General features: G+C 32.8%; 1 protein-coding gene across 1 annotated transcript; it reads left to right on the forward strand.

Moving 5' to 3' along the window:
- Window positions 1-1283: 1283 nt before the first annotated feature.
- On the forward strand, window positions 1284-13613 carry LOC111717265 (uncharacterized; the record flags this gene model as incomplete). The annotated part of the gene is given in 20 exon segments (XM_023492772.1): window positions 1284-1388; window positions 2675-2762; window positions 3234-3307; window positions 5774-5832; window positions 6501-6659; window positions 6981-7144; window positions 7860-8070; window positions 9000-9102; window positions 9760-9917; window positions 10004-10129; window positions 10280-10447; window positions 10998-11169; window positions 11236-11408; window positions 11497-11820; window positions 11958-12111; window positions 12290-12390; window positions 12662-12838; window positions 12951-13092; window positions 13174-13425; window positions 13492-13613. Coding segments are annotated over 20 exon segments (3025 nt in total), but the record flags the coding sequence as incomplete, so codon positions are not given.
- Between the last annotated feature and the right edge of the window lie 580 nt (window positions 13614-14193).

The following is a 14193-nucleotide window of genomic DNA, read 5'->3' on the forward strand; positions in this document are numbered from 1 at the left end:
TTGAACATTTCTTGTTCATTCCTACTAAAATATGTTCAATGGAGCTAATTAATTAAATAAGCCGAATTTCGCTAGAATTTAAAAAGATAATTCTCCACGTGTTCATTCGCACTATAGTGTGAATGAACATTAGTCCGAATGAACGTTAGTACGAATGTACGTTAGTGCAAACGATATTTCACCGAATTGACATCTAATAGGCACTGTCTAGTTTACCATGAAATTACCCGAATAAATAAACGGTCCCTTTGAACATCCATGACTATGACAAAAATCAATAAATAGTGTCTATGTAAAGGTATCAAACCTTTGCACTGGAATTCTGAATGATAAATCGGCTTTTTCTCCGGCCACAGTTGTCTGAAAAGTATGACTAATACCAATGAATAGCTAGCAGGCTGTTTAGTTTACCATGAAATTTCCCAAATAAAAACGGTCCCAAAGTAAAAAAAATCCGCCAAGTTATTGGCCATCGATTAGTTTCACCGACATATGGTCAAACGACTTATAGGGTCAAACCCCATAGGGTCAAAACAACTTAGGGTCAAACGACCCAGGGTCAAACGACATAGAGTCAAATGATCTAGGGTCAAACGACATAAGGACAAACTGCCTAGGGTCTAACGACATAGGATCAAACTACAAACGATCAAAAACGCACCACAAATGGTCTAAATGGAAAAAAATATGTTATGTGGTATTTCAGGGTTAGTTTAGGTTAAGACAATTTTTTGGAGCAGCGCTGTGGCTAGGACAGGCTATGGGGGCCAAGCGCTGTGACTTGTAGTTCAAATGAACAGAAACATAACATAAAATATGCATTATTTCAGGGATAGGTTATGTTAATACAATTTCTTGGCCAAGTGCTGCACCTAGGACGGCTTGGGGGCCGAGCGCTGCGGCTACTAGTTCTAATGAACATAAAAAATAGTTCAAATTAACCAAAAATAGTCTGGATGAAATTTTGACCGTTTGTTGCACTTTTTGACCCTATTTCGTTTTACACCTTTGTTGCGTTTTTGACCATTTGTCGTTTGGCCCTTGGTTGTTTTAACCTATGTTGTTTGACCCTATAGCATCTGACCCTAGGTCGTTTGACCATATGTCGGTGTATCATCAACAATGCATTATGCAAGTGGATTTTACTTGCGTGCAATTGCAGACCCTGTAATTTCCGCGCAATTCCGCGCAATACGATAACACTTGCGCGCAGTCTGCACAACGGAATTCTGATTGGAAATCCTTCCATTAATAGATATATAAATATTTTTTTTTTCAGTTAGAACGATAATGCTAGGTTTTCTCTTCCTACTTCTCTTCATGGTGGGGGAGGGGGAGGGAGCTAATTTTCATTTCTCCCCCTGGGAAGCTGGCTATAGGACAGATAGGTAGATAGAAGATTGTTACCCAACTTTTACTCTCGATTTTAAAATCCCCATGGGATAACAATCTTAATTTTTTATCATGGGGGAAAAATTCAAATATATGATTTGTGGATTTAAAGTTTTTTTTATTTCGGTCGTTTATTGTTCCTGAACGACCCATTTTGTTCGTTTTTTTTTCAATTTGTCAAAACAATAGATTTATTTTGTTCTCATGATTATCGTTTCCATGTATTACGTTTGTTTTGTTACTGAATGATTGCTCAGTAAAACCTTTCGTTCAATAAAATCTTTCTTTCAGTAAAAAAACGCGAGTTATCTCAAAAGTGTGTTCGAAAAAACCGTTTGTTCATTAAGCATTTTTTAAAAATTCGTTTAATAAATCGTTTGTTTAGTAAAATAAGATCTCTTTTTAAATCTTTCGGAAAATGTGTTCGTTCAATAAAAAACGATAGTTTGTTCAAGTTTGTTTGAACGAACGAATTATAATCAATCTTGAACTTGAACATCAAGATGTTAAAACAATTTTCTAATAAAAATTTTAGATTACAGTTCTTGTTTTATCGTTCCCTGCAATAATCAAAAACATTTCTCGTTAAATTGTTGAAACTTTAAAGTAAAATAATGTCGACATTTTTTCCAGGCAAAGTCTGGGTCATAGTAGTAGCCAAAAAAGTATGCTTATTATGAATTCTACTAATTCTTTGTTTTTGTTTTAATCAAAAAGAAACGTAAGGAACTGAGTTTTTGTCACAAACTCAAAATTTCAAATTCCTATATCTGTTCAACCTGATAGCGTAAACCTATGATATTACAAACTTAGATTATTCTGTCTAACAGAATTCATAGTTTGAACTATCAAAGGCTTACGTCATCATTTTGCAAAGATTTAGGAATTAGAAAATTTAAGTTAGCGGCAAAAACTCAATTCCTTTAAAGTTTCAAGACACAACATTGGCTTTAGGGTTCAGTCGATATTCCTTTAACAGTCCCTCTAATCGTGATATTCGCTATTTTATAACTTTAACTATAATGTATCTTAAATATTTATCAATTTATAACTATGAAGTCTTTTGTACTTTTTCTTGGCGGATTTGGAATGAGAGATTAAAAGATTTCAATACATGGCAGTTGAGCTAAGAATGGATTATTTTATAAAGAACTTTTTTTAAAATAATTAAATGATTTGAGGCCTGTTAGACGTTTTACGGTGTATAATTGCTAAGTAGCTCCGCGAAATTGATCTTTAAAATCCTCTTTGGCGCTCCCTTTAAAACTTTTTTTTTAATTAGGATAATTGACGATAACTATGACATGGAAGAATTGGGGGATACTGGCCTACCGGTTAATCTTTCAATGCGATCCTTGGATTATTTAAAGGTATCATTATACACATTAAAAACAGAAAGAAATCAGTAGTTCTTAAAGGGACTGTAAGTTTATTTTTAAGTGACCCTCTTTATGCAAAGATAGCAAGGCCTGATTTACAACAGTACCCTGGAAAGCTTTGTTTGATAAAGTTTGGATAAGATCCATGTTTTCTTTATTTTTTTGCGGATTGTGCAAAAGTTTCTTTTATATAAAAAATAATGGAGAAATTCTCAAACTTAAACAATGTTTGAGTCAGAAAAACGACGCTATCTGCCCCATTTTTTATCAGATTAAGCTCTCAAAGGTACCGAACTGTACATCGAGCATTGATATATCTTTTCATGGAGGGTCACTTGAAATTACGCTTATAGTCTTTTATAGAAAGTCTATACGCTGGATCCGAATGCATAAGACGGATACAGATCCGAATCCGGATCCGGATCAAAATAAAATAGATCTTTAGCATTGTGTTTACTTCAGGAGTTTGATCTGCTTGGTTCAGGACCTCCAGGATATTCTAACACCAAGCGTAAATGTCGACCAAACTGGTTAAGGTAGGATCTATTAACATCAGGACAATTGTGTCAAATTTGATCCTTTTCCTTTAAACATAGTTTACTTATTCATTTGCAATATAATTTACAGACAGTTTCAGCAAAATTTTTAAATTTCAATTGACTGAAACAACTATATAGATAGTTTTCATACTGCAAGTTTTTAACAACTGAATTTTAAGATTGGTTTAAGATATTTCTATTCCTAAGTTTGGAAAGTTTTGTCGATTAAAAAATCCTTGGATTTAAATGACAATTAAATTGTTCCGACAAGGTTAAAAATCGAAATTTAAAACCTCAAGGAAACCAAGGAGTTATCATCGAATACCAAGACCAAATTAAATGAATACATTTAAATAGCTAAGTTGATTAGAATAAATATCTGATATCTAATTTTCTTGTGCTAAAGTTCGCGCCTTTTCAGATTTTTTAATCATAAGAATTTAAGTTAAATACAAGAGATCACGATTTAATGATGCTAGATTTAGGAAAAATGAGGTTGAATTTTAAGAATTTGAGCCGCCGCTTAAGTTTAAGACACTTCTTAAAAATGGTTAATTCCACTTAAAATTGTATTCAATGTTTCAAGATTTAAGCCGGCGCTAAATTGACACCGGTTTTTGGCGGATTTGAAACACGGCTCAAATTCATTAAATTCGGACTCTGATAAAGTAATTTTTTTTTAATTCTTAAGATTGTTTGGAAATAATTTAGTTCAGATATGTTTTGCCTACATTACTTCCTATTGGAATTTAAAGCTTTATTCGCAATACATTCACACGAGTGCAACCATAGTTATCAACACGACATATTAAAATATATTAAAGCAAAAATTGTTACAATAAAATCCGACCATTGAAGAGCAATGTTTTAAAAATAGAATTCCTTCAAGCTAGAATTAGATTTTTGATTTTGCAAGATTTTGCAGGCTTTGATTACTTTTGTTTCAGACATTTGCAAAGACATAAATCTTTATTATCACAGCAAAAGTATGAAAAAGAGATTGGCGATCAATCAATTTAAATTACTATTTTAGCTGGGTCGGATCAATGATAAAACAGCTTTGACATGTATCACTCTCTTTAAACAGGGCCAAATTAGAAACACATTATTTCTAAACAACCAATGAGTATTGTGTATTGTGCATTTAAAGGAAGTGTTCGCGAAAAATGAAAGGGGGTATAGGCTTAATGCGATAAAAAAGCGCTTTTGATCGCCAATAATCTTACTTCTATCTGTTGCGTCTATAAAGAGAAAATTGTTAAAGACGTCTCATACCGAATAACATGGCGTCCATACAAATTGAGAAAATTGCAACATACGATTTACACCGTAAAAAATCAATTTAATTTCAAACAAATCATTCAGATATTACAACCTATAGTCATCGATTATCTTTCGCCACATTTATATAAAGTAATTTTTCATAATATAATTTAATTGTTATGATCTGAGAGTTACTTATAAAAACGTTTATTCTTGTTTCGAGGATTTTTGGTAATGAAGACGACATTTTCATATTTTCCAGGAATGTTCGAAAACAAGTTGTAAGCTAAGTATTATTTTAAAAAACAAAATCAAAACTAGTATGAAATATTAAATATAGACAAATGTGGCGAAAAATAATCGATGACCATAGGTTGTAATATCTGAATGATTTGTTTGATATTAATTTGATTTTTTTACGGTCTAAGTCGTATGTTCCAACTTCCTCAATTTGTATGGGCGATACGCTCTTCGGTATGAGACGTCTTTATCAATTTTCTCCTTATAGACGCAACAGATAGAAGTAAGATTAGTAGCGATCAAAAGCGCTTTTTTATCGCATTAAGCCTATACCCCCTTTCATTTTTCGCGAACACTCCCTTTAAGGCATTATTCTCTTAGCCCTAGGGAAAGGGAAAGGCAGTTTTTTAAACTATTTCTTTGTTTTATTATCATCTAGCTTGAGAACCCGGAGATGGAATTTAAAGAACTTGAGCCGTGGTTTAAATCTGTCAAAACCCGGTTTAAATTAAGCGCCGGCTTAAATCGTGAAACATTTGATACAATTTTAAGTGGAACCACCATATTTAAGCCACCTTAAATATAAACCACCGCTCAAATTCTTTAAATTCGGCCACAGGTTTGCATAGAAAGCAAGTTTCCCGTGTTAAATTTATTTTATGACATTTAAACGAAGTACTGCTTCAATATCAATTATTTTTAGGGTTTATCAAATTTTAGGCAGATTGGTCAGAGGGTTTCTGAGTTATGATCGGATAAACAAACAAACAGAGATTACTATAAAATATACTTTAGATATATAGAAGATGAGATTGTTTATAAACTAAACAATCCTTACTTTAACAATCCTTACTCGAAAATATTTTTTGTTTTTAACCACTTAAAAAATCCCAGCCAGTAATATGTGATTTTAAAATTATTTTTTTTTGTCTAGATTTTATATGTTTTATACTATTTAAGCATGGACTTTCTCTATATATCTGTGGCTGATGCAAGTATTTTACAACTAGGGGAGCTAGGTATAAAATATAAGTTGATTATATACATTTTAAAATTTTAACAATAGAACTTAAACTCTAGTAAATCTTTAAGATATTAGTGCAATTATTGGGATTAGGAATTTTTGAGAAGTGATTTCTTTGATATCTGCAAATTACAGTTATATATATATCTCTAACCATTTGTTCAGTAAAATCATTTATTCTTAAGAGAAGTTGTATATGAGGATATTAGAAGAGGAGTTGAAGACGATATTACCATTTGACAGACATGTGTTTTTACCATTGTTTTAGCACATTCTTTACACATGTTGGATTAATTACTTTTGGAACTGCACATCAAAGGACAATTGGCATTGGGACTGTAAGTGTAATTTAAAGTGACCTTACACTCGAAGAGGGGTATCCCAGATTCACAACAGTACCCTAAAAACCAATTATTTATCTACAGAAAATTTAATTGTTTAACACTTTTCAAACTGTCTTATATTTAAGCAATATTGACATTTACTTTCTAAAAGTTGGAGAATGTCAATATTCTAATTTTTGGAATACTGTGACGTCAATCACTTTGAGATCACATGACACACAGTAGGCTAAAACACACTGCAGATTTATACACAGTATTTAACTGGAAGATCTAACTTGAAGTTACACTTACGATCCGTTAAAGTGTGATAAATTTGTAGAACTACTGCGTCTGGATGGTCGATGTGGTGAAGGATATCCTGCACCAGGTACAGATATTCCAGCTGGATGTGATAGATCCTCTACTAATAGATGCTGTTCTGCTTCTAATCAATGTGGAACGGATTGTTCCTGTCCTGGATGTATCAACTATGATGCAGGTTTGATTTGTTTACAGATGTACATTGTTACTTTTTCTGTTATAAAGCACAATCCCTAATGCTCTTCTATAATTAAAATTTAAATTATTAAAAAGAATATGAGATTCCTCACTTGGAAAAATTAAAGACTTTTAAAGGAGGAGAACCAAGATTAACTGTATATTTAAAATTCAGTGATGGTGATGGACCAAACCTCTGTAGAGTAAAAAAGTAGATGTTAGTTCCACATTTATTGAAAATCTATTTCGGTCTGGGTTGACCCTCGTCAGTTCTTGAGATTGTTTCTTCACAAAGATTAAAAACAAACTGTATATTGTTTAGTTCACAACCACCGTGTTGGAGAATTTCGTGTTTACACTATAGCTACTCGAGAAGAGTGTGCAAGGAGATGCCTTCAATCTCCAGCCTGTGATATGTTCTTTAGCGATACTACCACCTGCCTGTTCTTTCCTTATATCAAACTGAAGGGAAGACTTCTTAGACAGGTAGAAAACATTAGAAAATTTGAGTAAAAATAACCTCATTAACTCAAAAAGTATTGGTCTGAGACTGTTGAAATTTTCTAACTTTTCTTACATACCCAAAGCCCTCCCTTTAGGCCTAAAACTGGGCTTTAATACTAACTGCCTGAGTCCTCAGGCAACTGCCTAAATGACTGCTTTTGCCTGTAACAAACTAAATCTTTGTTTTGACCCACTTTCACTTGTCAGATTTTGATAAAATTTAGCTTTTTGGAAAGCCTATGACATAAGGAAACGTATTGCACAAGTTTTGCGAAAACAAAATTGCAAATTTTTTGCAAACAACCTGTCAAAGGAAATTTGCACATTTTTAGTTTTTCTTGATTAAAAATCAGGTTATTTAAAATTTTGCAAAAATTTTTGCATTTTTGAAATGGCATGGTAAAGGGCTTTTCAAAAATGTATAATTTTTCATTTTTTGGAGAAAAAATTTTTTTGCAAACATTTTACTATATAACTGGATTTTGCGATAAAAAATTCAATTTTTGCAAATTTGCAAATTTTTTTGAAGATTCTGAAAGTAGAGCACAAGAGCTTTCTAATGATGTATCATTTGTCATATTTGGACATCAAACATGGGATTTAGAGGGGGGGTCAAATTGACCCCCCCCCCCCAGCATATCCTGGTTTTCAAGAACCCCAGCAGGGATAGGGTTAACAATGAATTTGTACTTTGTAGGTAACTCAGGAGTACTATGTTCCAACACATGCTATGCTTATGTTTGTTCTTGAATGTGATGATAGTCAGACCAACATACTAGATGACAATGATTGGAAGAAGTCTCCTCCTCCTGCTCCCTGGACAGAATCCCTGACCTGTGCAGGAACTGGGGATACTACTGTATACAGGGGAACTAAGAGAAAAACTCACTTCAAGAATATGTTACCAGGTACAGTCATGTTCAAAATTACACCTTTATTTAAAGTGAGTGTCTGGCTAGGCATGATAGTTGAGCTGAGAATGCAGAATTGTAGAGAATGTTATAAACAACGATATTATATTTATATATGAGCTAGCAGGTAGAAACAGCTCCTGATTAGATTGCTTGTAGCAGACAACTCATATTTCTACCCCTAAGAACAATTGAAACAAGAGACAGGGGAAATGGGAAAGAAAAGGTGGAACAAGAAAAAGGAAGAGAAGAGATGGGGGAAGGGAAGGGAAAGGGGAGTTGAGGAGGATGGGCCATATAAAAAATTGATAACTTTCTATTTTCCATTCTCCCCCCTGCTTCCAGTGCCACACAGTGGGGTATTTTTGGGGGTCAGGGGGGGGTGACTGATTTTTGTCACAATACTCCTCTTAAAATGCATTTGTCTTGTGTTTCATGGTGAGAATGGGCAAAATGAATATATTCTGATAATCTTTTCATTTCAAACATCGTATCAATTGTACCTTATTATTAGTATTACCTTGGTTGATACTATAGCACACAATTAGTGTTATCACACATAAACAAAGTGATAAATCATCAACAATCCACAGGATAAAATGCCATGAGTACAACAGAGATGGTGCTGCTTTAAATTTTCACAACACCTGAAAATTATACAGCTTTATCATATCTATATTTAATCATCCTTGATTATAAATCCTCTGAGGCCTATAAGACATTTGTACGATGTATAGTTGCTAAGTAAGAGCACAAAATCAATTTTAAAAATCGATTTTGTGCTCTTACTTAGCAATTTTACACAGCACAAACGTTTTACAGGTCTAAAATGATCTATAAAAAACTTCTCAGCTCTCAGCTCAACTACCATGTCTAGCCAAACACTCCCTTTAAGATTTGAATCACCATAAATCATGATTGTTTAGCATGTCCAACTGGTTGGTCTGCTTTTGAGGATTCCTGCTTCATAGACTCTCAGAAAGCCCCAAATCTGTATAACAATGCCTGGTCCTATCATTGGCCCTGCAGGAAGAAAAAATCAGTGTAAAAAATCAAATGTTTATGACAATTTCAAATAGCAGCAGATAACAATGATAAAATAATATCATTTGTTTCAGAATCTTATAATTATCTTTACCTTTAGTATTGTCTTAAAATTTCTTTAATTGCATGTAGGGTTTCCACTGAACATAATTTTGCGAAAATGCAAAATGCGAAAATTTCCTGAAAATATTTTTGTGAAAATGCAAAAATATTTTAGTGAAATGCAAAAATTTTGTGAAATTTAATTGCTGCAACAATTCTTGTGGATTTCTTTGCTCTGATATATTTAAAGTTTTCTTATGTCATTTAAATAATTTTCGCATTATTTTTTGCAAAATTTTCGCATTTTTTTGTGAGATTTTTGCATTTTTTCATGAAACAGATTCAAGCAATTTCGCGAAAAAAGCGAAAATCTTAGCATAGCTTTTGCAAGCAAACAAAATGTTAAAATGAAGGAAAATAGTCGCAAAAATTACAAAATATTTGCAAAAGTTGATTTTTCCTTTTTGCTGGAAACCCTAGTTGCAAGAGATACTAAGAGAGCTTACACTTAATTTCTACATTAAGCGTTAACATTTCAAAATGTGAAAATTTAGTTTACCAAAAAATTTAGAAGTCGACAACAGATTTGTTTTCAAACAGATATCTTCGGCACTCCACTGCCGTTTCAATCACATCACAGGCTAAACATGACTTCATCAAAAGTACAGTTCTCCCACCATACAGTGAAGGTTGTAGCTATGATAGCCTCACCAGAACTAACATAGAAACTTGGCACTATGGAGAATGTGACACACCTCGTAAGCATTAAATATACTGTTAAAAATTGATGTAAATTTTGACTATATATTTTGCTAGCAACTTTTTTAGACTTTTTCATATTCAGATTTCAACAAACCCTACAAGTACTGGTGGACTGCTGCCAATGACTTATTTTCTGAAAATAGTTTTTCCCATGTCAGCAGTAACCATCATCCCATGCCTGCCTTTTCCTTTGCTAAGTGGTTTCCAGGTAACCCTTCACATTAACATATTACAGCTGTTAAAACAACAAGAAACGGTATTTATTATGCCTGCAGGGGGACATATTTTCTTAAATTTTTATCCCCCCCCCACCCTCTCTAATATGATTTACCCCCATTCATCATTGTCGTTTTGGTAGGTCAACCAAACAATGGAGGAGACAAAACACCGTTTGCCAACCTTGGTTCATGGGAAAAACAATATAGTCGTCCTGGGCATAATTGCATAGCTTATGAACTCTTCACCCACACCATCAATGATTTACCCTGCAGCTGGAAATTACCTGCAATATGTGAAGGAGAAAAAGGTAAAAACTGATTTCAAAGAAATTGAGCCTGTCTTAAACTAAAATTTTGTAATCCTATATATAATCCCTAAAATGTTGGTATAAATCTTTGACATTCTAAACTTAAAGTAATTGATCTAACAGAATTCATGGTGTGGTGGTAGGCAATTATATAGAATGATGACAACTTTCTATTTCAATTTCGATTTATATCAAGCTTTTAAGCAGAATGTATGCATAAAAAATGGAAACAAATAGAAGATGCCAATTTAAAAGCTTCTCTTTAGTTACTTGAAAACTTATAATTTGAAAAAAAGCTAATTAAAAATTAAATTTAAATATAGTTGTCCTTTTTTATTGATAATTTTGCCCAACAGTTGCAATTTCTATTTCTATATAATTCTATTAGTTCTGTTAAGTTCTTTTGTAAGTCCTGATATTCCCTACAAAAATAAACATCACTTTTGTAGGTGAATGGGAATTCACTAAAACTGTAAAAATCTATCAACAATATGAATTTAATATTACTCTTTATTTTAGAACAAAAATAGGCCTCACTGTTTTATTTTAGAGCTTACAGGGCTAGGCGGTTCAATGGATGGTTATGATATGGAGTATGCTGGAACTTGCAATGGAGTCTTTTCTTATGAAATCAAGAAAAAAATTACTCTGGCAGAAACAGAATTCACTGCTGAATTTATTGAGGCATTTAAACCAAATGGTTTTTTGAAAGTCTGGGTCAGGTAAATTTTTACAAGAAATGACATCTTAAATTACTTCTAACTTTAAAAATCTTCTTGCACATACAGATTTATGAGTCCTGATACCGCTCCTGCTTCAGCAACTGTAACAGCATCTGTGACAGATGCTTCATCAGTAACATTTACTAAATCTTTGTCAGTGGCAAGAAGTTTAAAGACAGAGAGTATTCCTGTTATTGTTCCTTTAGCTCCACTCCCGAAACTACCATTAACTGTGGAAGGTTGTATTAAAATATTTCATCTCAATTGTTTAATACACATTTTCTAATTACTGGATTGTAAAATTTCATTTTTAAAATTCATATTTAGTAAAGGCAGATGCAACATCTGGTGGGACAGTTATGTTCTCTCCTTTAGAGCTTGTTGTAGAACAACCAATCAATATTGGATGCTATCAGATGAAATCTGGAGAACAAGAAGTCCAGTTGACATCCATTCAGGAGTGTCTTGTTCACTGCAAAACCAACCAAATGCGATTTGCAATGATGATGAATGGAATTCAGTGCAGCTGTATACCTCAAATAGATCATGATCAATTCACTGAACTTCCATCTGGTAAATGCAGTATGCCATGCTCAGACTATCCATCATTAACGTGTGGAGGAATTGATTCTGTTTCTCTTTACACAGCAGGTTTGTTTGTATTATGTACACATATTTTGCAGAATCAATTAAATCAGAAAGCCAAATTTTTTAAGCTAGTTTAGCTAGTTAGCAAATGTTTGAAAATAAATAATTGTCTCAGTTCTTAAAAGTATTTGGGAATTTAGATTGTGAAGAAGGATTTCTCAGACATGGCAATCGTTGTTATAAGGATGTTGGATCAGGAAAAATGACACTTGCTGGAAAATGTTACTCAGATGAAGCTGATGTTTGGGCTCCAAGGTATTTAGGAGAAGCAGAGGTTGTTTCTTCACTCATCAAGTAAGAATTTATCATTATCATTTACGTAGAAAATTATTATGTTGTACTTAATAAATCATCTAGATAAAAACTCCCAATCCCTAACATCTACATGAGCATCAGGGCCTTTTTCCTTGACAAGATCCTCACATTGGAGAATAAGAAGCACTTCATTTATGCTTTAAATCTCTTTTTTTAGGAGTGACAATTTCTTGTACCATCTTGGAATACTAACATCAACAAGTGGACTAACCACACATCTAGATAGTTCTGTGTTTGTTAGCTTCTTTCCATTATACAGTAAGTAGATGTAGAAGACATTTTCAGTTTTGATTTGCATACAATAAATGCTTATTATTCTTGTTTGTCAGTTTCCACTAAAGAGTTAAATTTTAAAACAAACAAAATTATTTTGTCATATCTTGCTTTGGAATATGCAAGCTGGCTTACAACAGGTTTTTGGTCAGGCAGAATTTTTTAATATCTTTTTAATCAAATTTTTGTGCTATATGTGTTAATCAAAACCCGATATTTATAGTTTCCATTGAAAAATTGACTATTTAATCTACAGGTGGATCAGTGGAGTGGTTGGGAGGTAGCAGGCCAGTAGACCCTATACCAGTTTATCTATATGCAGATTATGTGGATTCTACAAAAACTATTACAAGCACTTTGTATTCATCTGCTACATCTACAATGACAGTGATTGCTAATGGTGTTGGACAACTCATTTGTGAGAAACCAATAGGTAGCTTTTTCAGGAGTTGTTATGCATTAAAAGATTTTAGGCTGAAGCTTAAACAGGATTCTCTTAACAGATTTAATGCTCCCCTTCTTGTATTTAAAAAATTATTGTTTAGTGGATGGTTTTGGAAATAAGAAACTTCTTGGATCCAAACATGTAGCCTACAAGTTTTTTGATGCTGGGGTAGAGTATCTTGAGGAAGATCCATCTATACTGCCAGAGGAGTTGGGAATACCGTTTAGATTCGAGATGCTGAAGTATGTGCCTTAATCTTTTAAAATCTAGTTTGTTCTATTAATCTTTTAAGAACTATCACTACTGATAACAACTTTTTTCAGGGGCTCATGGGTAGGGAAATGGTTTGAGATTAGACTTAATGAGAGTATTGTTCTCAACTCAATATTTATAACAATGAAAAAGAACAAGTATATTAGAAACTTTGGAATACGTGTGCCAATAATGGCAAAAAATAAACCTGACTTGATGTATTATGAACTTTGGTCATATAGAACAATTATTGCCTCTACAAATGATGCTGATGATCCAGTGAAGAAAAATATTCGCATAAAACATCCAATTGTAGTAGACAGGTAATGAAAATAATAATAAATAATGTTATTACAATTAAAAGGGTGTATCTATTTTTATCTTTCTAGAATACAATTCCAAATATCCTCTGTTACACAAATAGTAGAAATGCGGCTTGAACTATTTGGCCTTCTTCTTACTGAAGTAATTCCTTCTGAATATTTCAAGTTTGGCCAGTTAAGCCTTGCAAGTAAGTCCCATTAATCAAGAGATAAAATTTTATATTTAAGATTCAAAAGACAAAATGGTTTTTTTTTCTGCTCATTTTATATTCTTGTTTTTTGCTTAAAGGAAGTGTTTGCGTAAAATTTAAGGGGGTTTATGCTAATGTGTAATCAAATTCAATGGGGATTGTAAATAATTCAATTGTATTTGAAATTAATCATTCATTTATTACAACCTATAATAATCATTTGTAAATAGTTAATATATAATAATGTTTTTATTTGTTTCAGAATACAATCCACTTTAACTGACAATAATTTGGTCGCTAGGTGTCTCTGCTCTTGATAATTCAGGGGTTCCACTTGGAAATCTTTCCCTAGCCACACCTATAGGTGACACCTAGCGACCAAAAATATAATTTTTTAAATGAAATATTATGAAATATCTACTTTATATGAATGCCTCCAATTAAATTAGATAATAAGTAGTTTATAATATCTGAATGGTTTGTTTTAAATTAAATTGAAATGATCCGGAAATTTTTTCCATTTCCATTATGGAAAAAGTTCCGGAAAACCGGAATTCTGGAATGATTTCTGGAACGA

The sequence above is a fragment of the Eurytemora carolleeae genome, unplaced genomic scaffold (genome assembly GCF_000591075.1).
Source record: "Eurytemora carolleeae unplaced genomic scaffold, Eaff_2.0 scaffold2464, whole genome shotgun sequence".
Taxonomy (NCBI): domain Eukaryota; kingdom Metazoa; phylum Arthropoda; class Copepoda; order Calanoida; family Temoridae; genus Eurytemora; species Eurytemora carolleeae.